At 35.7% G+C, this 26,572-nt stretch overlaps 2 protein-coding genes and 1 pseudogene across 5 annotated transcripts in view; 2 read left to right on the plus strand and 1 right to left on the minus strand.

The window, feature by feature from the left end:
• Positions 1–26,572, minus strand: part of GTF2F2 (general transcription factor IIF subunit 2) — a 169,488-nt gene that overhangs the window by 80,207 nt on the left and 62,709 nt on the right. For both annotated transcript variants that reach the window (XM_024569570.4, XM_045202408.3), the window contains exon 5: positions 839–920. In XM_024569570.4, coding sequence (XP_024425338.1) covers positions 839–920 — 82 coding nt within the window. The remainder of the gene's footprint in view (positions 1–838; positions 921–26,572) is intronic.
• On the plus strand, positions 6,128–15,898 carry KCTD4 (potassium channel tetramerization domain containing 4). 3 transcript variants are annotated; one of them, XM_053916835.1, is made up of 3 exons: positions 6,128–7,205; positions 10,405–10,550; positions 14,023–15,898. In XM_053916835.1, exon 3 carries the CDS (start codon positions 14,211–14,213, stop codon positions 14,988–14,990), a length of 780 nt encoding a protein of 259 aa, XP_053772810.1. In that variant the 5' UTR covers positions 6,128–7,205; positions 10,405–10,550; positions 14,023–14,210; the 3' UTR covers positions 14,991–15,898. The 3 variants fall into 3 exon arrangements, with proteins under 3 accessions (XP_053772810.1, XP_024425311.2, XP_053772811.1); XM_024569543.3 differs by lacking the exon at positions 10,405–10,550; XM_053916836.1 differs by lacking the exon at positions 6,128–7,205 and having other exon boundaries at positions 9,180–10,550.
• On the plus strand, positions 8,081–9,026 carry LOC112312959 (adenosine 5'-monophosphoramidase HINT1 pseudogene; annotated as a pseudogene).

Below are 26,572 nucleotides of genomic sequence, written 5' to 3' on the forward strand. Positions count from 1 at the left end.
ACAGTATAGCATTTTAGATATTCATTATGGGAAGATTATAACCTTTGAAAATAAAATAATACAAAGTTATTACTACATATCTTTAAAGAATCAAGATTTATAAGGATACCCTGGCCGGGTGGCTCAGTTGGTTAGAGCACCATCCCATACACCATGGGTTCCATCCCTGGTCAGGGTGAGTACAGGAGGCAACTGATTGATGTTTTCCTTTTTCTCTCTAAAATCAATAAACATTTCCTCGGGTGAGAACTAAAAATAAATAAATAAATAAAAAATCAAAGATTTATTAGGACAACTAGAAAAAGAAGTTTAAAAAGTTTGATTCCAGGGTATGTTAACAAAGTAACCTAAAAAACCCCAAATAAACAGCCCAAATTCTAAAAAGTCCCTTGCCAAAGAAACTCTTACTTGGGCTTTTTAAAAACTGAAGTATAATTGACATGTAACGTTGTGTTTCTAAATCATTGTGTTTCATGATTTATTTGATAATCATATATACTGCAAAATGTTTACCACAGTAAGTGTAGTTAAATTAATCGCCACACACAGTTACAAAAATTTTTTTTCTTATGAGAATTTTTAAGATCTACTCTCCCAGCAATTTTCAAGAATACAATAAAGTATTATTGTAACTGTAGTCACCCTGCTATATACTACATCCCTATGACTTATTTAAATGTTTTATAACTGGAAGTTCATTTGGTTTTAAGACCCAACAGCCTTTGAAGCAAACGCTTTCAACAATAACCACAGTTGCAGTCAACAGGCAGTCTAACATATATATTTCAGTCCCCAAAAGGAAACATCAGGTATTATTTTAAAGTTAAACATCACCAACCTTTTTAACCTCATGTAGTTTTCACTTGCAGCCGGTCGGCATTCTGCTCTTTGTACCACTATTCCTTCCAGTGAAAGCTTATCTTGAATGGAAAGAAAAAAATTCACAAATGTATTCAGAGTTTAACATTTATCATTTTCCAGATTGTATGCTAACACATTAACCACAGTAATAATGATCACAATAAAAATTAACAATAAAAATCAAGGGAAAAAGAGGAATATATTTTGTATGTTTCTCAATTATAGTTTACATTCAGTATTATTGTGTTAGTTTCAGATGTACAGCACAGTGGTTAGACAATCATATACTTTATAGATTGGTCCCCTAGTGAGTTCAAATACCCACCTGGACCCATACATACGTTACTATGATATTACTGACTATAATCCCTATGCTGTAATTTACATCTCTGTGACTATCCTGTAACAACCCACTTATATTTCTTAATCCCTTCACATTTTTCACCCAGTCCCCTGATCCCCTTTCCCTCTGTCAACTGTCAGTCTGTTCTCTGTATCTATGACTCTGTTTCTATGTTATTTTATTTTTTTCAAAAGAAATATTTCTACGTTTAGAGTAGAATCATTGGTCAGAATAGAGGAAAACCTTATTCTTGGCTAGCAAAAAAAAACAGGCTCCTGTCAGGTTTGTTTACTGAGCTGCTGCAGCCCCTTACCAATAATAGTTTTTATACATTCAGCTCTTTCTAAAGAGGTTGGCTTAAAATAGCATAAAATCAAATGGAAAAATATTGAATATATACATGCATGAGTATACATATATATATATCCGTACATAAAATTCTAGAATACACTGTGAATAGAACAGCCAGCCCAGAAAATATTGTGAAACTAGGCAGAACCACTGCCTAGATTACTCTGTGACCAGTTCTGCTTGCTGGTTGCTCTGACTTCTCTTTCCAGCAGAATTATTAGTTTCGGTATGTCCAAATGACAGCTTTAACTGCTATGAATAATTGTCCAAAAAGAAGGACAATTTTCCCTACCATTAGAAATAATTTTCAGAGTTCCAGCCAAGATAGAGGCACAGGTAGATATGCTTCGCCTTCTCGTACAACCAAAAGAAGGGAACAACCAAGTTAAAAACAAAAAACAACCAGAACTGCCAGAAAATCAAACTGTATGGAAGTCTGACAACCAAGGAGTTAGAGAATAAACATTCATCTAGACTTGTGCACCCAGCAAAGTGGGTTGTCCCACCCTGGTGAGTACCTAAGGCTCCACCCCTTACCATGTAATAGATATGCTGAGACAAAGAAATATGGCCCAAGTGAAAGAATGGAACAAAACTCCAGAAAAACTAGTGATGAGGAGACAGCTAACCTATCAGATGCAGAGTTGAAAACACTGGTAATCAGGATGCTCACAGTAATGCTGAGTATGGCTGCAAAATAAAAGAAGTGGAGGCTATGCAAAGTGAAATAAAGCAAACTATACAGGGAAACAACAGTGAAGGGAAGAAAACTAGGACTCAAATCAATGATATGGAACAAAAGGAAGAAATAAACATTCAATTCAAACAGAATGAAGAAACAAGAATTCAAAAAAATGAGGAGAGGCTCAAGAACCTCTGAAACAACTTTAAACATTCCAACATCCAAATCATAGGGGTGCCAAAAGGAGAAGAGAAGACCAAGAAATTGAAAGCTTATTTGAAAAAATAATGAAGATAATTTCCCCAATCTGGTGAAGGAATAGACATACAAGTCCAGGAAGCTTTATTACAGTCTGGAAATGGATGACTATAGTTAGGAATAGCTATGGCTCAGTCATATTTCTGTGAGAATTCACCCAGGTTTTAAGAAGAGAGTGAGGAAATCCTTTGGCTCATCAGCAATGCGTTTATGTTTCATTTCTCCAGGGCAAATGACTTCACGCATTTTTCCAACATTAATTAAAGGCCTACTGTATGAAGAGCACCATCTAGGCATTGTGGAATCAAAGATGATTAAGATAGAGTTCTGTCTTTCAAGAAACATGCAGTTCACTGGAGGAAAGAGATAAACTGACTGAATTGTAGAGTTGCATATAGAACAACACCTTCATGATTTATACTAGAAAATCTTTCATAGGGTGAGCTTTCTTAATTTTGCCTTCACAATCTAGGGACTTGCTTTTTAGCCCCATTGTAGTAAATATGAACACACTATGTAATTCATTGGTTCAAGGATCCGTCAGGGCAACATATGTAACAACTCTCAAGAACTGTCGGATGATAGAAAGAGTAATAAAGAGTAATAATTCGGCATGCCTACCTTATACCAAAATATGCCAGGAAGAAAATAGTAAGTCCCTAATTATTTTATATTAAATGTAAATATCTAAAAATATTTTATCTTAATGAATTGAGTAAGATTAAAATTAGAATTTTCTTAAAACAAAAACAAATCTTATATGCAAGTTTGCTTCTAATTGAAGCTAAAAGTTCTATTAAGAAAAGTGTCTTACTAGCAATAGCAAGATTTGGAGAAATTTCAATGTACTGTATAAAGTATCATTAATCTGTGAAAAAAATTCACCATTAAAATATATATTAATCCTTTTTTAAAAAACAAAATACCACTAGAATACTGTCCCTGAAAAAAATTTAACTTATATAATGGGTCCATGTGTTTATTAATGTTGAATAGTAAAAGAGGTACCTTTAAATAGCACCTATGAGTATTCCTTGCTTATTTAGTAGAACCTACTCCATGTGAACAGGCTAATTTAACTTTCAGTTAAAGGTTTCTGTTGTCAACATTCTCCATACAACACTTGAATGAATGAGTCCAAAGCTCCTGGCCCATTTCAACATGGCCACCACTTTCATCATTATTCTTCAATCATGGTCACTCATACAAAGCAATAAAATTCACTTTCCAGACAATAGTTTTCTGACCATCATATCCTATTTTCAAACCTAAAAATAGCTTTTTAAAACCTAAAATAGCTTTCAGATGCTTCCCAAGTGAAAGGAAAAGTCCACCAACTGACTGTTCTTAATGTCACACTTGTCTGACTGTTCACTTGCCCTTCCCCTTTCTCCTCTTAAATAATTTTTAAAAAGCCAATTTATTTATGATACAGTTCACTACGCAAAATTTAAAGTCTTCACACACCTTTTAAAGCCTCACAGGAACATGTTTTCATATTCTTTCCATTAAACTATGTTTCTTTTCTTTTTCAAGACATTGTTTAAAATTTCAGGGGAAAGGTACTAAATATTACATTTTATTATTTAAAGCATTTGTACACCACCACTGTTAATTATAGATTATATTCATTAATACAAGAACCCTTACTTGAGACTACTTTGTTCGCCCATTTTGAGAGACCATAAATACTTGAAATAATCAATTTCTTTTTTCTCTCATACATGTATCAGATATTTACTGAGTGGCTTTTATGCAGAATATAATGCAAAAACACATCAGAAATAAAAAAGATAAATGAAACATGGCTGCTGCCCTCAAGGAGTCAAACTCTAGTACAGCCAATTGCTAACAGGCATATATTCTTAAAAATACTGAGGACCCCCGAAGAGCATTTATTTATGTGGGTTTTATCTATCAATATTTACTGTATTAGACACTAAAACTGAGAAACATTTAGAAAATCAGAGTGAAAAAGGCAAAAAGGATTGGTATTATCATGAAAATAGTTCTGATTTTACAGATCCCTTGAAAAAGTTTCAGGGACTTCTGTACCCAGCAGTTTTCAGATCAACACACTGAGGTCTGCTGGTCTAGCAGTGATCAGATAGGCATACAAACCATTCTGATACACCAAAAGCACTTCTGCTAGACCTCCACTTAACACACCTCCAGATTACCAAGACTCTCAACTGCCCTTTTTTAAATATAGTAAGAGGTGCCTACACAATAGTGGGTAGTAGGTTAAAATCTCCGGTAGTCACACACACTTCTGATCCAACTATGCTAGAACCTTGTTTATGCTAGGTTTACTCTGATAGTAATTATACAATTTGATTATAGACTACATAATCCTATTACTTAGGAGTATAAGGGAGTGAAATGCTTCTATGAAGCTGGATTTAATGTTTTGGTCAGTTGTTAAAAAACTATTGTCAAATTATGTAGTGTTCATGTGTCAAATTATGTAGTGCTTGTGTGTCAAATTATGTAGAGACAATAGGAGACTAGCAGAGAAACATAAAAGAAGGCTTCTGAATTCATACTGTTTCACAGTGCCAAAGTTCTTGCTCTGTCTTAAAGAAACCAAAATTGAAAATATAACTAAATTGTGGGTTTAAGCTTCACAAGAAAGAGAAAGCAGATGCTCAATCAGCCTTCTATACTGAAAGCAATGACCTACAAGAATACTGGAAGAATACTGGTAACTAAATGTACAATATTTATAAGTTTTAAGATATAATGTTTAAGGCAGTAGAAATGAATATTAATATCATTTTATGATACCTTACCTTTGAATTTAACTGACCAAGTACTACTGGTCCTTCCATATGGGCTGTGGGATTCTACTGTACAAAGTAGAATTTGTTGGGGAAGGTAGGGGGTGGGGGATGAAGGGATAAAGCAAAAAAAGAAAGAACCCATGGACAAGGACAATAGTGTGGTGATTGCTGAGGGGTGTGAAAGAAGGTATGGGGGGGATAAACGGTGATGGAAGGAGACTTGACTTGGGGTGAACACACAATACAGGGTACATATGATGTGTTGTGGAATTGTGTGTCTGAAAACTTGTATTAATTTTGTTAACCAGTGTTACCCCATAAATTTAAAAAAAAAGTAAAGAGAAGTAAAATTTGTTAAGGGTTATAAGGGCTATAAGACAGAGACATACACAATTAACACACATACACACACACACACACACACCCTGATTATGTCCAGCTGGGGATCAAGAAGAGCTGTGATAAAGGAAGAAATGTTTGTGCTGGACCTTGAAAAATGGGTTGGATTTAGAATGGGAAGTAAGTCAGAAGGGCAGTGAAGGTGGTGGAAACAGTAAGGGACCCACACCAGATACTGCTGGAAGGACATGGTCATGACAGCACTCTAAAGAGACGCCATGTAAGTTCATTCTACTAAGTCCTTGAAATGCCTCAGTTCCTCCCTTTCCCTAGGCCTGGCCATTTGTCCTCATCTTTGGATTCTGGGATATATTACAAATCCTTTCTAAATTCTCCCCCAATACCCTCCCCGACTTGCCACGTCCCACCTTTTTTTTTTTGCTACATTGGTTAATATTTGGTTTCTGCTAATTGTAACCAATAGAATTGTAATGAGTGTGAACACATGCTTTTGGTGATGGTTATTTTATTTATCTCTAAAAATTTGAAAGAAGACTTTTAAAAGTTAAGTACACAGAGCACATCCTATAAAAAGTACTGAAGGCTTCTATGCCCCGCTGGTGTGGCTCAGTGAGTGCCGACCTACAAACCAAAAGGTCGCTGGCTGGATTCCCAGTCTAGGGCACATGCCTGGGCTGCGGGCCAGGTCCCCAGTTGGGGGAGTGCAAGAGGCAACCACACACTGATGTTTCTCTCCCTCTCTTGCTCTCTCCGTTCCCCTCCCTCTAAAAATAAGTAAATAAAATCTTTTTAAAAAAAAGATGTAAAAAAAAGAACTGAAAGCTTCTAGTTCTGATGCTGTCATAAATAGCAGTGTTATTTTGGAGATGTTACACTCCATCTCTGGGCCACAGCAATGAAGTTCCTGGCATCTCTGAGGTCTCTTAAAAAAAAGAAAGAAAAAGCCACAACTGGCCTTCCTCTCTAATTGGGGAAGTTTTATTATTTAGTGTTTACTTTGTTTGCTCTAATACTTTCTAAAAGACCTAGATATACTTAAATTCTCTTTGAGTAGAAATTAGAAACTGTTTCTTAGAATGACAAAATGTTGAGAAGCTGTCCACCTGATAACACAAACTTCTGCTCTAAGAGAAACTTCCTACTGTATAGCTCAATGTGAGATTTACTCTATATTGAAGAACTCAAGAGAAGTAGTGACTTAACTTTTTACAAGTTAAGGGCATTCCTAGTTTGAGCAAGTTAAAGTAATAAGCAAGCAGGAAGGGTGCTTATTAGCATTGGCATGTAAGCAATTCGAGCAATTCGAGTTAGGAAGACAGTAGGCATCAGGAAGTACACAGGCATTCATTTCCACAGAACCGCTTTGGATCCAGTTCAGTGTGGAGGGCTTTAAGAGCACTTGCAACTCACATTAAAACACAGAAGAGTCGGCTAGAACCAAGGTTTGGGACTGATCCTCCAAACTTTTGAAGCTACTCTCCTGATTCACACTTACATCACACCTGTCTACCTTGTCTGGAAAAGTAGGGAAGAGACAGAATTTCCACAGAACAGGTGCATTTAAAAGGTAAATCATTTTCAATATTCCTACTAGTCTCCATTACTTCATTTAAAATCTTTTCCTAGCAGATTTTTCCTGTGGTTTACAAGGTATGGCCTATTCATACAAGCTACTTGGCATGTTAACAAACCAGTTAGGCAAACTTGTAATCCTTCTATTTTAAGAATGCAATCTTTATTCAAATTTGTAAATTGATGCTCTGATCTCTATTTAATCTTCAGGAATCTTAGGAATAAAAGATCATGTTCAGATTTCAGTAAACCTACAGAGTTAGCATTTGATTAGCTACCTCAAAAGTAACAAATAAGCAGTCATATAAATATTCCCAAAAGTTATGTTAATATAATGTTTTCTTATAATAATATTCAAATTACAACTATGCCTAATGCCCTGGGAATTCCCAATTTTAAACAGAATATTGAAAGCATAATTTGAGAACTAGATTTAGGATTTAGAAAATATTTCAACTTCCTCACTCACAGTACCATTCTTCAACTTTTCCCCTACAGACTGGGGAAAAGAAGGATGTATATTCGTATACAAGAGATGTTGTAATGCTGATCAAAGGTTACCTTTGAATTACAGTGGTCAGCTAAGATACAAAATCAAAGAAGGAGGCCATAAATATCTGAGTTTGTTCTATGAGTCTACAGAAACCATAACAGAATTTTGACCAAAGAAATAACTTAGGGACTGGGCATTTTTAAAACAACGATTGTATGTTTTAATACTTTTTGCTTGTTTCACCACATGTATATTTAATGAATATAAAAACCTGTAACCTGATGTTGTGATGTTATAAAGAGACAATCTCTAATCTCAAAGATGCTCTAAAGAATAAGATGCTGAATAAAACCCAGAAATAAAAATACAGATTTTTAAAAAAATGAATGCTGCCCCTGGCAGCCTTGAGGAAGGGAGGCCGCGATGGCAGGTGAGATCACCAAAGCTCAGGCTGCTTGGCCTGGTGGTGACATGATCTTCAGGAAGGAAGGAAATCCAGCCACGATCATTTTTAAGGATGACCAGTGTTTTGCTTTTCATGACATTTCCCCTCAAGCACCAACACATTTTCTGGTGATACCCTAGAAGCATATATCCCAGATTTCTGTAGCAGAGGATGATGACAAACGTCTTCTTGGACAATTGATGATCTTTGGCAAGAAATGTGCTGCTGATCAGGCCCTGAAGAAGGGTTATCAAATGGTAGTGAACGAAGGCTCAGATGGGGGACAGTCTGTCTATCATGTTTACCTTCATGTTCCTGGAGGTCGGCCAGTGAAATGGCCTCCTGGTTAAGAATGTTTTAGGGATAATTTTCCCTACTCTAGGCAATGATCAGTTTTGCAAGTTAAACAGTACTCTATTTTTGCCTGTGTATGGAGAGATTGAGGAAATAATTTCTAAAAGACGTTGCATGTTTTGGGAAAAAATAATGCTGTAAGGTAATAATAAATGCAAAAGGGTGGGAAAATCATAGTACTGTAATAGTTTTAGTTATACCTTCAGCAAAGGGTGTAATCCAGCTTTGATTGCTTCAACTTGCAATTAGAAAGAATTTAAAAACAGCAAAAGTGATTAAACAGATGAAAAACAAATCCCTGTAGGAAAGACTAAGTCTCCTGGAGAAAAGACTTTCACTATAGTGCTACATTTTAGTTAAACAGTGCCAAACACTGTGCTAGCTGTGGTGAGGGGAACAAAGGAAGAAAAATACAGACACCGGTGCTTAGGAAAGATTACAATATAGTTGAGGGATACAATATTACTAATGAAATACATATAGATGATCAACGGCATATTTTTAAATCAACTGAATATGATCCAAGTTTTATTAATTTCATCCTATTCTCTTCACCATGTTTAATTAGTGATAGCAATGATAACACATACTAGTTTAGTTCTTTATAATATTCAAGACACTTTCATAGTAAGTGATCCTCACAACTACAGGGGAGAAATTATGTCCCCATCATTAAGAACTCCTTTTAGGTAAGTTCCCTTTCCTTAGCCCATCAATGTCTTTAATAAAGTAGTTCTTCAACTCTGTTTGACCATTAGAATCACCTGCAGAGGTTTTTTATTAAAAAATACTGGTCTTACTCCCAGAGATTATACTTGAACTGTCTTGTGAGGGCAAGAGGTAGTGGCATTTTTATACCCTCCCTAGATCTTTCTAATATGCAGCAGCCAGGGCTGAGGACTGCTGCCTTAATCTCTCTCTCACCCCTTCCCACTTTTCCTCACCCTGTTAGTTTTATTTCCTGGGGTAACAGCTCACACAACGGCTCAAATATTTCACCAAATTTAAGATACTCATATAAGATACAAATTTAAGATGTAATAGTCACTATTACTTTATGTGTCACTGAGGAAGACAAAATACTGCCATGAAACTTTTACAAGCCAATAATTTTCACACATATCCTGAATGTCTTAACATTTCAGAAATGTTAAATGTCAAAAAAATGTGTGAGTTCTCCATTCCTAATTTATAATCACTCTACTCTCTATGAGTAAGAAACTGCATTTGCTCCTGTGAACCATCATATCCTGTTCTGCTATTCAGGCACCCTTCTCTCTCCCACACCATCTCACCACTAAGGACGCAACATGATCTAAAGATAAGAGGATAATAGAAGGAACAGTGGTAGGGGACAATATGGGAGCTGAGACGCTTTTGGTCAGTGATTTCAAAGTAATATTACCTTCATATATTTAAGTTTAAGTCATGTCCTTCGAGAATAACCACATAATGGTTATTAGTTAATAACACCTCCTTCTCAAAGAGAAGGTAAATGCTATTTTGCCAAATGCCACTATAAAAATTAGTTCAATACAATAATACAATTTCAATGTTCATTTGATGGTTTATAAAAGTGCTTTTCTCATTTGGTTACAAGAAAATTTTCCAGTGAATATGTATAGGCTACATTTCAAAAGAGAGAAAACATTTAAAAAAACTTAAATGATTCCTGCTTACAGAATTACAAAATAGGTTTCCTTGAAATACTCATCTTCCAAAGTACACTTACAATATTAATTAATTAATATGATTTGTAGATTGTTTTCAAGATTACCTCTGCAATGAAATGCAAAAAAATACAGATGGAATTTTGCTTGAACTTCTCATTTAGTCTGTCATTTTTATTTGTGCTCCTTTTGATACATAGTGCTTTATTCTTTTCTATATTTCTCAAATGAGGCTAAAAATCTGCTGATGTAACAAAGTTTCCTGGACTTTTTGAAGACCCAGTCCAACACTATAAAACTTTTAAAACTCTACTCATCTGACTGGAATTACCCATGCACATCACCTTCCTGCTAATGGCTACATCCGGGGAGTCCTAGGTGAGTCCTAGGAGCATACATAGTTGGTTAGACACTGTGGTCAATTAGCTACATAAAGTGGGTAAGGTACTGCAGTGTGCACTTTTTTTAGTACAACCTCAGTACCAGACAACATCTAATGTAGACAAACTTTATTATTTTCAAACAAAACAGAAGTTTGAATATTCAAATAGATTCAGAGTAAAATGGATACATTTTTAAAACTGGGACAACTGTTAATAGCATAAACAATAAAATATAATTTAAAATAAAAAAGTAAAAGAATGGATAAATTCTTGATTCTTAAAATGTTAATATGTTGCACCATTCAATTTATCTTTATTTTTTAACATGCAGAATGACGCTAAAGTCAAATAGTCATAGCTGAATGTCAAAACGGATGTTTCTCATGTTCAATCATAATGATGTCAATGACATCATTTCCCATCAGTTGATAGATAAAATGGGAATGCCTCCCACTGGCCTGGAATTGGGTCTGCCAAATGCAGGCAGTAGAAGATTAGCATCACTATATACCGAAAAGTTTAGCTAGAATTTGGTTAGGAATTGGGCCTAATTAAAGGATATAATCATAACAAGAACCTGACAATGGCATTGTTTAAATCTTCAAAGTTGGCTAAAGGGCTCTGTTTATGTATAGTTTACAGATGTCTAAGACAGAGGTGATCTAACTCTAATAAAGGGCTATGGTACTGAGTATAAAACAGGGTCCTTACCTTTTTTAAAAAAATCCTTCTACCAGCAAAGCAGATGAAATTCTTAAGTCTAGTGGATCTAAGTGAATTGATGATTGACATGTGGGTTAAGCCCTTCTGCTGAAACTACTGAACTGATTAATTCCAGTTTGTATCTACAGTAAGGCAGAGAAATGTAGTCATATAAACCAGGGATGCTTCCCTTGGCTTTGGTACTGAAGCACCATTTTAATAGTTAGGTCTATGTGGACCTGATTAACACTACCTAGAACAAACTTTCCCTACCCCATAATCCCCCAAGAAGGTAAATATAAATTTAGAATCGCCTGACAAAAACACAAGCTGGCTTTCTCCTAAGGGGCATGTAGACCACAACAGGCAGCAATGATCAACAACCCCCTGCAATTTCTGTAAACTGCAATCACTTTATTTTAATGGGGGCAATAGGGAGTGGTGAGGGTGAGGTGGGTCCTATTGGGTGCCATTTTCTGCAAGTTGGAGGCAACAGGACACAAAAGAAAAGTCCTATGGTTTGATAGGAGATTCTAGTCACACACTCAGACTAGGTTTCCATTAACACTACTGTGGCCAGCCACAGATGGCAAACAAACCACACATGTCAGGTTTGCAGAAGCCAAGAACAGCAGAGTGAAGTGTAGAGTGAGAAAAAGTGATCACGGGTTAGAGGCATATGATGTGGTGGTTTAGTCTGTCAAAGCAAGCAAAAGAAACAAAGAACAAGCATCAGTAGTTAAAAAAAAGAGGCAGCGGAAACCACAAGTATGCCAGTTAGCAAATATAAGGCAGCCCTGGGGTGAGTGATGAAGAAGAGGTCAGCAGTCCAACTTCTGCAGCCTCCCCTCCCCATCCCATGGAAGCCCATCCTGTAGCAGCACTAGCTTCACTTCTCCATGAAGGGCACCTACAAGTGGGCAAACAGGCTGTAAGGAAGCAGACCTGGTATCACAAACTATTCAGCTACGTCACTTCAAACATACGAAGAAAATGCTAGCACAGTTTCTACCGTTATGCCACAGTTATGTTCTATTGATTCTGATGTCCTGTCAACTTTGTTAAAAGAGGACTCTACCTATAAATAAAATTGTTATGCTTTTGTTATTATATGGTACTACTCATGTGCAGTGATGATTAACATAAGAATTCCATGAATACATTTCCGAAGTTGTACCAACTCCCCCCAATCTATTCACTAGTTCTTAAAAAGTATTATGCGTAGGAAAGTCAACACATACATGAAATTGTTAGACTTTGATAGCAAACTCTCAAATGATGCAGGACTGAGAGGAAGCTCTAGTCCAAGTGATGGCTATTAACAAGCTTTAAAGTTCTAGATAAAACACTAAAAATTCTCTGGAATGTAATTTTATTTTTGGTACAGTAAAGAGGATGAATTTCATGGCCTTTAAACAAAAACTTAGCCCTAAAACATGTTAAGCCTTAGATTTGCAGTTTATTTCAATGAACTTCTGATCATCTCAATAATACATAAATGTTAAATTCAAAATCTGTTATAATTAAGAATATTAATTTTTTATCTGGAAAAATCTAACCTTGTTTAGAGAAAATGTAAGCTAAACATTTTTAGAGGAATCTCCTCCAATATTTCTATCACCATATAGCTGAAGAATTTAAAAACATCTTCAATATAAAAGAAATATAAATCAATTTAATATAAAACCTAGTCTAATTCTGTAAACAATATAGTTCTCCAGGATAATTTAGCAGTCAGACCAGTCAAATAACAGTGTATTGGGGACAGTGTCGACATTTTTTACCATGGGCCTTTAAATGCTAAAACTGAAAGCTCAGACCACTAAAATGCTTTGGAATGTAAGCACATTACAAGGGAAGAAGGGGAAAAAATGGGGGAAAAAAATGACACTCACATGTCATTCCAGCTGCCAATTTTTTTTTTCTTAAAGCTTAGGTTTTGGTCCTTCCATCCCTTGTGAACACTGAAAACTACAACAACAACAACAAAAACCAACTAATTTTCCCATAACACTATTTTAGTGCAGGTATTTTGAACCTGTCTTTTATCTTCCCAAACACATGCATGCATGCACACACACACAGTAATATTTTCTACATCGGTCCAAGTCTTTTGTTCAGTATACTGAAGCAGGTTTAGGGTGAAACAAGCTTTACATTTTTCCATAGGAAATCTTAACCAAAAAAAAATAAATGATTACTGCAAAGGCTGTATTTAGGGTAAAAAAACAAAGCAGAACCTTTTATTGAAGGATATTAAGGACATTTCTTCTCACTTGCTAAAGGACCCAAAATCAGAATCACACAAATATCCAATTAAATTCAAGTGCAATGTCACAAATGACAGGTTTAAATATTCTCATTCGGGTTTCTAAAATGACTACACCACTCTGCAATGTGTGACATTTTATAGGAGAGAAAATCCTATACACCTAATTCCTTTCTTTTTTGGTTTCCTCTTTATAATTTACTTTAAAAAAGGATACTAATTCAATATACAGTTCTCTCCAGAAGGTGACAGTATTATTCAATATTAAGCCTACCTTATTAAGCAATACCTTAGTATATGTTTAGAAATGGATGAAAACTCACACTTAGCTGGAGAATTAAACAGTTGTAATCACTTAACTGCCAAGAGGAAATTCAACTTATTCTGAGTTAACTTTTATTATTTCAAAAAATATACATGAAAATCTTTGCACAACAAATTCCTTCCCTGATACAGTTAAATGCAAATTATCTTTTTTCCCCTGGTCTTACTCTAGAGAGCGAGCTCCTGCATATACAGCTGATACGCCACCTACTGCAAAATCGAGCTGACAGAACAAGCAATACTGCCAGCATTTCCATTCTATCACCAGGCTGGAGCTGAATAAAGGCGTGTTCGTGTGGCAGTTTCCTTTGTAAAATTCTTAAAGCCAAAAAAGAACAAGCTCAAATAGCATTTTCAAAAATGGAGTGTAAACTAAACAGAAGAGAAAAAGAAAAGGGATATGAAGAGAAAGACAATAACCTGGAAGATGCTGACCAAGGAAAGAACTGCAAATCTTCACTGATGACGCTCAATGTTGGTGGATATTTATATATTACTCAAAAACAAACACTGACCAAGTACCCAGACACTTTTCTTGAAGGTATAGTAAATGGAAAAATCCTCTGCCCATTTGATGCCGATGGTCATTATTTCATAGACAGGGATGGGCTCCTCTTCAGGCATATCCTAAACTTCCTACGAAATGGAGAACTACTACTGCCCGAAGGGTTTCGAGAAAATCAACTTCTCGCACAAGAAGCAGAATTCTTTCAGCTCAAAGGACTGGCAGAGGAAGTGAAATCCAGGTGGGAGAAAGAACAGCTAACACCCAGAGAGACTACTTTCTTGGAGATAACAGATAACCACGATCGCTCACAAGGACTGAGAATCTTCTGTAATGCTCCTGATTTCATATCAAAGATAAAATCTCGTATTGTTCTGGTGTCCAAAAGCAGGCTGGATGGATTTCCAGAGGAGTTTTCAATATCGTCAAATATCATTCAATTTAAATACTTCATAAAGTCTGAAAATGGCACTCGACTTGTACTAAAGGAAGACAACACCTTTGTCTGTACGTTGGAGACTCTTAAGTTTGAGGCTATAATGATGGCTTTAAAGTGTGGCTTTAGACTGCTGACCAGCCTGGACTGTTCCAAAGGGTCAATTGTTCACAGCGATGCACTTCATTTTATCAAGTAATTACTTGTGTCACAAACAAAGGCAACAAGCATGCAGCCAGCAAGCTTCGGAAAACCACAGCATCAAAGGCATCCCAAATAATGTGCCCAGCCAGCTCTGTACTCAGAGCCCTGCTGCTAATCAATTACTGTGAGCTAACGGTATGTAAATTCTATTGCTAAAGAATCCTTCTCTAGGGTTTCCTGCAGTCTGTTATACTTAAAATGAAAACAGTGATCTTCTATATATTGTAAATAAAGACTAAATGCTTTTGCTCTTTGTTTATTTTTTCTTAGGCTGTGTTTCAATCAGAATGTCATGGGTACTTGCACAATAAACGAGCATGTACATTATTGTTTATTTAAGTAAATGGTAATAAAATATTTGAAGGGGCTACAAAATTTAAAATCCTTTTTACTTATGGCAAAAGTCTACAAAGAAATTGAACTGGTAAAATTAACCATTGAGAGCAAAATAGATATGCAAATCTACTAAAACAGCATAGTGAAACCAAATAGAGTGTAAAAAGGTATTAAAGCTACTGATATAATTTTTAATAGTAGGCATCAAAAGCTTACTTATAGTTTCTGTATTGCATACTAGAATTATAGCTGAATTGATGATATGTTTCTGAAAATTCCTACAAAACTGCTTGATAAAAATAAAAGCACTACTAGCTTCTTTGCTTGTATTAATAATTATAATAAAAAGTTACACATGTCGCTTTTAAAACAAATATTACCACTTGATGATTTTACACAGTATTATACATTGATGTAGTCAACTGGCAGGCTGCAGTTACCCTGGCTGGTCTTGGAAGTGACAAAACCCAGCAGATTTATTTCTTTGCAGGCTGAGCTCCAATACAGCATAGATAACTTAGTCTCAACACAGTATGGTATTACAATAATATGGGAGTTCATTTTCAGTATCACCCTAAATATCTATTCATTTTTCAAGCTCAAATAGTAAATGAGCAACACTAAACATTATTCTCATTCACTGAGTTGTGTTTAATTTCTTCATGCTAAACAAGAAGTTATCTTTTATAATTAAGTTTTATATATGGCTGTCTCAATAAAATAATCTAGAAAATTAGCTCTAAATGTGAGTGCATTTTTTTCTCCCAAATAACAGCTAATCATTTCTATGCCACTTATTTTGAATTCTAAGAACAAATTACATCTTAAACTTGCTCCTTTAAAATTTAACCATAAAACTTGTAACTAAATCTTAACTTTAATAAATTTCAACAAAAGATATCCGAAAATCTTTACTGAGATTACATAAATTAGCAAATATGCCAAAAGTTGGCTTACGCATATAAATTTAGATTAAATTAGCAAATATTCTCAGCTAATTAGCTAATATTCCCAGATCTGTAACTGACTTCCAGGTACAACATCTAGGGTAACAGAAAAGCTGGCTGTACATACTAAAAGAAATATTTAAAAATTATACAAAGAAGTCCTTTAAAAACTCACATTAAAAAAATAAAACACTCCACAGCAACCACATCTTCTTTGTATACAAGAAAAAAAATGCTGCTACTTAAACATCAAATTTTCTCTTACATACTTGAAAATGGCTTAACTGGGATTTAAAGGAAGTACGAAAACAGACAAAATAATGAAATCTATAGCAGTTTAGTAATTGAACTATTGTTTACATACCTACCCTGAATATGAGTTGACTTTTCTTTTGTAGCGATTTTGATGTTAAAGCAAGACTGGCTCTAACAGGACTTCACTACGGATAATAAAAATAGCCCTGACATCTTTTTACAGGAGATATTTGAACAAATCTCCTTCGAAGTATTATAAATAAGGTTTTATATCAACTCAAAAGAGAATTTAACTGTTATAACAAATTATTATTGATGGAAACCACTACTTAAATAAATTTGTCATTCATTTTCATATGTCTCTAAAAATTTTATCTGGATGCATTTAAGTCCTCCTCACACTTTTGATAAACCATGATATCCTAAAATAATCTAGAAGTAAATTTGACTAGATTGATTACTCTTGTGTAACTTTTCATAAATGTGTACTTAGAACTCAAAATTACTTGCACTTGGATTTACATAATCATATTATATTTTAAGTGTATAAAAATATCTATTTTTAAATTTTGCTGTTTTCTAAAAATATTTGGAAATATTTTCCACCAAAAAAAATCAAGAAATCACACAAAATGCCGATTGTTAAGTCAGAGTGAAGCTGCCATAATATTTTTGTTTGCAGTCACTGAAGAATTTCTTTCTCCAATCTTTCCTCCGAAGAATAAATCACAAAGTAACTCTTTATCTTCTTTTTCAAAAGGTAATAAAAAATAGATTACTATACCTGCCATGAGCCAAATACATATACCCTTGTTTTCAAAAATATCCCATTGACTGTAGCACTGTCCTTAAAATATGAAAAATAACACACAGCTATGGTGTACTATATTTCTAATATGTATACGGCAGCATGCAGAACAAATAAAATACTTAAGAGACCTTTCAAATAATATAAGAAACTATTATCCTGGACAGAAGATGATGACACTGATTAAGCCTGTTCAGTTAATTTTTTTAAAAGAAAATTATTTACACTTTAAATGCTATCTTTAAGATGAAAATAAAAGGTAACATTTATTGTTTTATCACATGACAAATGACATGCTATGAACATATATTATTTCAATTAATCCTCAATTGACCCTAAGGAAGTACTACTATTCTTTCCTTCTTATAGATGACACAGTGACTCAGAGAGCTAAGAATCCTGCTAAGATCATACAATCATTAAAATGTAAGATGGAACCAAGATTTGAAACCCAGGTACACTAGTTCTAGAGCCAGCAGGAACCATGTCTACTTTTGCAGGCCACTTTCATCTCTAACACCTAGGAACTGGCTTAAAACTGGCACTCATTAAGTATGTGCTGAACACAGAATACCAGAACACAGGTTTGCCTCACTTGACAAAAATCTCATAGTGTACATACATACTCTTAAAAATTTGAGAGAAAAACTGAATTTTGGAAAAGCAAATCATATTTTTATTTATTTTTTAAATAAGATTTTGTTCATTTATTTCTAGAGAGAGAAGAAGGGAGGGGGAAAGAGAAAGAGTGAGACATCAATGTAAGAGAGAAACATCCACTGGTTGTCTCTCGTAGTTGTCCTGTTCAGGGACTGAATCCACAACTCAGGCATGTGCCCGTACCAAGAACTGATCTAGGGACCTCTTGGTTTGTAGGACAATGCCCATCCCACTGAGCCACATCAGTCAGGGCACAAATAATATTTTAATATTATGTCATTTGAAGAACATGATGTGAATCATCTCAGAAGAGTAAAGAATATCCTAAATCAGTCTATTGGTTAATCTAGATTTTCACATATCAGGTTAAATGAAAAAAAGGAGGTTAACTTTTTATGACTTCTACAGTCCACAGAACTGATGTGTTATGAAGAAAAAAATGTCACAGTGAAACACACATGGGCTATGGAGTTAGACTTCAGTTCAAACACAATTAACTCCCACTAATTTGCTTACACAACTGTAATCAAGATTCTTAACTTCTTTGCACTTCAACATCCTCATAGTGAAATGGAGATAATAATGATTAGTTGCTAGAGTTTTTATAAGGCTTAAATTAAATTCTAAATTATATGTAAAGTGCCTCATCCATCACAGACCTTCAATAAGCATTGGTTATTATCCTGTGTACAGGTATCTTCAAGACATAACCATGAATAATAGGCACAAATACGCACATTTACATTATTAGAATTTCCACTTAGACATGAACAGAATGGAGAACTTTAACAAACACAGACTTAATACTGTGATGAATACTGTAAGATACAGAATATACTTTAAATTGCTCCAGGCAAATACAGTTTTCATTTATATTAGTTTAAAATTATATAGGAAGTTTTGGGGACTTTCATCTTCTAGTTTCTTGTACTAGAATAAGCGGTGTTTGCTTCCGTCATGGCTAACACCAGTGCCGCCTCTAAAGCTCCTGAAGCTCCAGCCAAAGGAGAGGGACGGTAAGTAAAAAGGTCTCTATACCACGGCTCCTACAAAGCAGACTGCAGGCAAATTGACTGGTGGCAAAACGCCAAGGAAACAACTGGCTACCAAAGCCGCTCGCAAGAGACCGCCCTCTACTGGACGGTTAAGAAACCTTATTGTTACAGGCCTGGTAACATGGCACTTGGTGAAATTAGATGTTATCAGAAGTACACTGAAATTCTGATTCACAAACTTCCCTGCCAGCATCTGGTGTGAGAAATTTATCAGGACTTCAAACAAATCTGCACTTCCAGAGAGCAGCTATTGGTGCTTTACAGGAGGCAAGAGAGGCCTGCCTGGTTGGCATTTTTGAGGACACCAACCTGTGTGCGATCCATGACAAATGTGTAACAATTATGTCAAAAGACATCCAGCTAGCACACCACATACATGGAGAACGAGCTTAAGAATCCACTATGATGGGGAACATTTCATTAAAAAAAAAAAATTCTCTTCTTGTTATTGGTAATTCTGAACGTTAGATATTTTTTCCCCATGGGGTCAAAGGGAACCTAAGTATAAGACTGCAAGTGGAAAATAGCAGAAATCAGGTATTGGCAGTTTTTCCAGTTTCATTTGTGTATGAATTTTTAAAATATAAACGCGGGGACATAAAGTATTAATGTATGACAAAAGGTTTCAGTGAACCAGTTTCAACAGTTGAACTTTATAACAATATAAATAAACCTGTTAAATTTTCTGGACCATTCCAGCATTTGGGTTTTTGTTTTTTTTTTTTAAAGTTCAATTTCTTGATGGCAAATAAATGGTGTTTGTGAGTTGTCCTACATGCAAGTACATGTTTTTAATGTTTTCTGACTTCTGTGCTGTTCCTGTAAATTTGCTATTAAAATACATTAAACTATTAAAAAAGAACAAATGAATCATTGCAGCTGCTTCATCAGCAATTTTAAATCAGTAAAGAGTTAATATATGTGATAACACAATCTTAAAGGTACCCCTATCTTATTTCAGTGATTACGTGTCTTAAATTGCAATGATGTCATTCAAGATTAAAATTAGAGTATCTGAATCATAATTATCTTTGATAAACAGAGATGTAATACGGACTATCCAAAACCGCATACAACCTAGAAATTACTAGCATTTATCTTTGAAATATAGAATGGTTACTTCTGTAGCAGATTTATCTTTCTAATCACATTTTGCTTAAGCTAATATTAAAATTAATTGGTGATAAAGAAAAGTATTGCTGGGCAGAGAGAAATATTTAAGATGAAATTTAAAATCTGCCTAAAATAATTTATAAGAGAAGTGACTGCATTGCTACTTCTCTTGACAAAAATATATAATAGTTCAAGATTTTCTATCAAGTGAAAATCACTGACAAAAATATTATAAACTGTTATAAGTTACCTACATTTAATTTTCCAACACTGCAAAAAATGCATAAACTCTAGTTTTATTTAAGTCTTTGGTTATTTGAGAAAAAATACTGAATTGGATATTAAAGAGTGAGACAATAATACATTTCTTTATTTTGTGTCTTAAAGAAACTGTTCCATGACATAAAATATAAATTCATCAAATGGTACAATACCTAAAGCGTCATACAAGAGTTAACCTAGTAACACAAGTTTTTCCAAACCCAGATTCTAGAATATACAGTGACATTTAAAAGCAAGTTTTAGGTGTTTGTGTATGTGTGTGTGTGTGTGTGTGTATATGTATTTTCCCCCCTTTTTAAAGATCTAGTTAATTTTGAAAATTGCTTTTTGAAGACAGGCTCAACTTTTCCAAAGTAATTTTCATTACTATCCTATAGGATGTTTGCATATATTTTTGTGTATCATTAAAATATAAGTGAGCAAGTGTACTGATTTCTTCTGAATTCCATCCTCACTGATTTTTGACTCATTCTAATACATGTTTATCAACTAATTTTTAAGGTTAAGAATTGTTGAATGATATTAACTTTAATCTCAATAGTTACCTGAATTTGATAACTTTCTATGATTTAATATGGTTTTATAAAGCACTAGAGCATTTAGCATTTAATTTAGGTATCATACTATTTGATGAATTTTTATTTATATTTAATTTTTAGGACATTAAAAATAAATATGAATGCAGATATCCATGATCTTATATCCTAACAAAACTATTTTTCATTTTTGCATATTTTTCTATCCATGTATAGATATTTTTTAAAAAAGAACTATAGAAAAAGGACAGAATATATATAGTTGTACGCACAAATAATTATTAATAAAGGTTTGATGATGATGAGAGAGAAACACCAAAAAAAAGAATCTAAAAGTCACAGGTGACTAATTTACAAAACATACCAAAAAAATACAACCACAGACATTCATGACAGGTGTCTGTTACAACCCAGCCAAAAAAATAACACACTGGGATTCAGTATATAAATAATCATCTACCGTGAAAACTGGAAGCAGGCTTTATTTACTAAAATGTCATTTTAGTTCCCAGTTATACCTACCTCCCCTCTTCTTTCTATCTTGTCAAAATTTAGATTTTGATAAAATAAGATTATTATTTTTTATAATATAAGGTTGATTGTACTTAATAAAAGGCAAAAAAAGGAGGTTCAACTATATCTCATGTTATTATACAACAAAATTGTGTACAGTAAAATTCACTAGATGATAGATGTAGAAAAATACCAAAGCTAGATATAAAAACGTAACAGTAGAAGAGAGGAAGATGGCGACATAGGTGGGAGCAGAGTCCACTTCCCCGTGCACAAGGGTAAAACACCTAGCTGTTCTACTGAGGAAAGAAGCAAACAGTCAACAGTATCCCAGCGTTTATGAAAACAGGAGACCAAAAAGTATAGAGGACACTGAAAAAACAGACAATAAGGGGATTGCTTCAGGACAAAAAGGTCCCTGGCACCAGCACAGGGACCAGAGCGACTGCACGGCTCCCTCCCCTGCCAAACAAGGTTTGAGCAGCACCCAGAGAGACATGATTGCTTGAAGTCACAGGGAGGGGAATAAGGACAAAGTGGTAAACCCATGGAGACTGTGGGCGCCGGCTGGGGAGAGTTAAAGAGTTGGGCCCTTTCGGGACCTGATCCAGACAGTCCCTGGTCTAGCTGGAGAGGTGGGCTGAGGGGATAGGTCCTTCCTTGTATGGAACGGGCAGGACTGAGCAGAAGATTTTCTCAAAAAAAAAAAAAAAGGGAGGGGGGAAGAGACACTCGGGGGGCAGTTTGGGGAATTCTCCTGCAGTAGCAGCTCCAGCCTCCTCCCTCTTCACCCGGGCACTGAGTGCTCCTGTGGGGATGTGGGGGGCTTGGAGCCCAAATCCGAGGCATAGGGGACAGTGCGTACCTCAGAGGGACCTGAGACCACGTTCAAGGTACCGGGAAGAGTTAGCACCACAGGAAGGCCCTCCACGCGTACCTGAAACTGTGGGACCAAGGACTGCTGGAGAGCTGGGCTAGAGGCTGGCCCAGTGCTGGTTGGACCCCAGAAGAGCTAAACTAAGCACCCTAAGTCTGCTGCGGCCAAATAGACCAGCAACACTGGCTTGGCCAGTTTGAAGCCAGCAGGAGGCGTTTAAAAAAAAAATTCTTTATTATTATTATTTTTAATTGTTTTTCTTTTAACACCTTCTTCCTCTCCTTCCTTCTTTCTTGTTCTCTTCCTTCTCTCTCTCCCTTTATATCTCTTCTTCCTTCTGTTTTTTTTTTTTTAATCCCCACAAGTGAGACAATAAAACCTGGAACAGTGAAAAGACCAGAGTTGGACCCAAAGAAGGGCATCCCAACAGCTGAGACAGTTAAACAATATTTCACTTTGCTACTCCAGAGAACTCGCAAGTTATTGTATATTTGTAGTATTATTTTTTTCATTATTCTTACATCACTTATTTTATTAGTATTTTTGTATCTCTCTTCTTTCTGTTTAGTCTTCTTCCCTTGACTGGTTAATTTGCATTGTTTGACTGGATTCCCCTTGTTCTCTCTTTCATAGTGTATTGTTAATTGTCTTTCACTTCATTTGTGTTCCATTAGCACACTACTCTAGGACCTATACTCACTATTCTAGTTATCCAGATGACATAGCTTCTGTCATATGACTATTGCTATTGTAAATAACAGCTGTTCCATACATTTGTAAATACTACACAAAACCACTCCCAGATCTCAGCCCACTTCACTGTTTCCTGAACTTTATTATGTTGTGGTTAACTCTATTCTCTCACACATTACGCCTATTTTCTACCCTTTACTCTCACTTTACCTCATAATCTGACCTCCCACAAGCTCACAGCTTTTTAGATCTAGCTCACAGTCGTTCCGCCACACAACAAGTCTTATCTTCTTTCCACCCTTTCTAAAAAGTGGCTAGGTGGATGAATTATCATGGTTAACACTATACATATCCAAAGGATCTCCCATCTCTTCTCTAAGGGCTGGTACTTTAAATATCATAGAATACCCAAGTTCTGTCTTATACCATTTCGGCTTCCCCCTACAACCTATCACAAAAAAGAGTAGGTAGAAGTTGTAAACACCAGGATACCTCCCGGAAGAGGAAACCCACCAACAAAGGAACCACCAACAAGTAAGAAAAGAAGAAGGTGAACAAGCAAGTGGAAGCCACACTAACTCAACCCAGGATATATCTGAAAATACAACTAAACAGTAGAGAAATCAGGAAGAACAAACAACTGAACAAGAGCAAGAGAAAAGCCTCAAAACCTTGTACACACGGAAAAACCAGCTCCAACACAACCTGCCCACAACTGCACAACAGAAAACAAGAGGTGGTGGACAGACTGAACCTCAGATAACCAGCTGGTGGGAAGGACCCACCAAAGAAAGACCCAACAAGAACCAAAAACCAAAGACATACACAGAGCCAACATAAACCACAACCCAAAATAAGTAAGCTCGGGAGATCAAGGAGACTGTACCACTGAATTTCACAGGTATTCTACCACAGAAGTTTACACCATAAATCCAGGGCACCATAAGAGAGCAATTTAAGAAGCAGAGGCTATCAGGAAGAGTCTCACAAACAATGGGAAGACAAAGAAACAACCCCCAAATGAAAGGAAAGGAGGAAGCCTCAGAAAGAATGCTAAATGAAAAAGAGGCAAGTCAACTATCAGATACTGACTTCAAAGAACTGGTTATAAGGACGCTTAATGAGTTCACACAGAATTACCAAAAACTACAGGGAAATGACAATGAACTCACTGCAAACTATATCAATGTGAAAAAGGAAATAGAAACTATCAACAAGGGCCAAGAGGAAATGAAGAATACAATTTCTGAACTGAAGAACACAGTAGAAGGATTCAAAAGCAGGCTCGACGAAGCAAAGGATCTGATCAGAGACATGGAGGACAAGGTACAAAAAAATACCCAGAATGAGCAAGAAAAGGAAGAGGCTCAGAAAGAATGAAGAGGGGTTAAGGGAAATGCAGGGAAACATAAAATGTAATAATATCCATATAATAGGGATACCAGAAGGAGAAGAGGAAGAGCAAGGTATACAAAACCTGTTTGAAAAAGTAATGATGGAAAGTTTCCCTAATTTCATGAGAGAAAAAGTCACACAAATCCAGGAAAAACAGACAGTCCCAATCAAGAGGAACCCAAAGAGGCCCACTGCAAGTAGTATCATAATTAAAATGTCAAAATTCCAAGACAAAGAGAGGATCTTAAAGGCACCAAGGGAGAAACAGGAAGTGACATACAGTGGCGCCCCAATAAGATTAGCAGCTGACTTCTCGACGGAAATGCTCCAAGCCAGAAGAGAATGGGAAAAAAGTATTCCAAGTACTGAGAACCAGAGGCCTGCAACCAAGACTACTTTACCCAGCAAGGCTCTCAATCAAGATAGAAGACCAAATAAAGAGTTTCCCAGACAAAAGAAGTCTAAAAGAATATACCTCCACCAAAACAGCTCTGCAAGAGATGCTAAATGGACTTCTTTAAGGAAAGGAAGGAAAAGAGAGAGAGAAAGAGAGAAACACAGGTACAAAAAAATGGCAACAAATAAGTACCTATCAATAATAATATTAAATGTAAATGGATTGGCCCTGGATGGTGGGGCTCAGTGGACTGAGTGCTGGCCTGAAAAGCAAGTGGTCCCCAGTTCAATTCCCAGTCAGGGCACATACCTGGGTTACATACAGGCCAAGTCCCCGGTGCGCGGCACGCGAAAGGCAACCACACATTGATGTTTCTCTCCCTCTCTGTCTCCCTCCCTTCCCCTCTAAAATATAAATAAAGATATAGATTTAAAAATAAATAAATAAGTGTAAATGGATTGAATGCCCCAAACAAAAGACATAGAATAGCTGAATGGATAAGAAAGCATGACCTACACATATGATGCCTATAAGACACCCACCTCAGGACAAAAGACCTGCACAGACTGAAAGTGAAGGGCTAGAGACAAATTTTCCAAGCAAACACACAGGGAAAAAAAGGAGGGGTAGCAATATTCATATCAGACAAAAGAGACTTCAGAAAAAAGGGTCATAAGGAGAGACCCAGAAGGTGACTTCATAATACTCAAAGGAAGAATCCACCAAGAAGACATAAACATTGTAAATATATATGCACCCAACATAGGAGCACCCAAATACATAAAGAAAATCTTGGAGGAGTTCAAGAAAGATATTGACAGCAACACAATTATACTAGGGGATTTTAACACCCCACTGCCAAAGATCGACAGATCTTCCAAACAAAGTATCAACAAGGATATTGTGGCACTGAACAACGACCTAGATAAAATGGACGTAACTGATATATATAGAGCCTTTCATCCCAAAGAACCAAAATACACATTCTTTTCAAATACCCATGGAACATTTTCAAAGACAGACCACATTATAGGACAAAAAACAAGCCTAAACAACTTCAAGAAAACTGAAATCATATCAAGCTTTTTCTCTGACCACAAGGGATTGAAAGTAGAAGCAAATCTCAAGGAAAAAAACCCCCCAAACACTCAAAAACATGGAGATTGAATAGCATGCTATTAAACAATGAGTGAGTGAAGAACGAGATTAGGGAAGAAACCAAAAAGTTTCTGGATACAAAAATGAACTCACAACAATCCAAAACCTATGTGACAGAGCAAAGGCAGTCCTGAGAGGGAAGTTCATAGTGATATAGGCCTACCCAAAAAGAATAGAAACATTTCAAATAAACAGCCTAACCCTACGCCTCCAAGAACTCGAGGAACAACAACAAAGACAACCCAGAGCAAGTACAAGGAAGGAAATAACCAAGATCAGAGCAGAATTAAATGACATAGAGACTAAAACCACAATTCTAAGGATCAATGAATCCAGGAGCAGATTCATTGAAAAGATAAACAAAATCGACAAGCCTTTAAGCAGGCTCATAAAGAAAAAAAGAGATAGGATCCAAATTAACACAATCACAAATGAAAGAGGAGAGACTACAACTGATACCACAGAAATACAAAGGATTGTAAGAAAGGACTACGAAGAACTATATACCAAGAAATGTGAAAACCTAGATGAAATGGACAAATTTCTAGAAAA

Source organism: Desmodus rotundus, chromosome 13 (assembly GCF_022682495.2).
Source record: "Desmodus rotundus isolate HL8 chromosome 13, HLdesRot8A.1, whole genome shotgun sequence".
Taxonomy (NCBI): Eukaryota; Metazoa; Chordata; class Mammalia; order Chiroptera; family Phyllostomidae; genus Desmodus; species Desmodus rotundus.

Excerpts from the sequence above, each read along its gene's own strand:
- KCTD4 (XM_053916835.1), top strand. The coding sequence starts at position 14,211 with ATGGAGTGTAAACTAAACAGAAGAGAAAAAGAAAAGGGATATGAAGAG.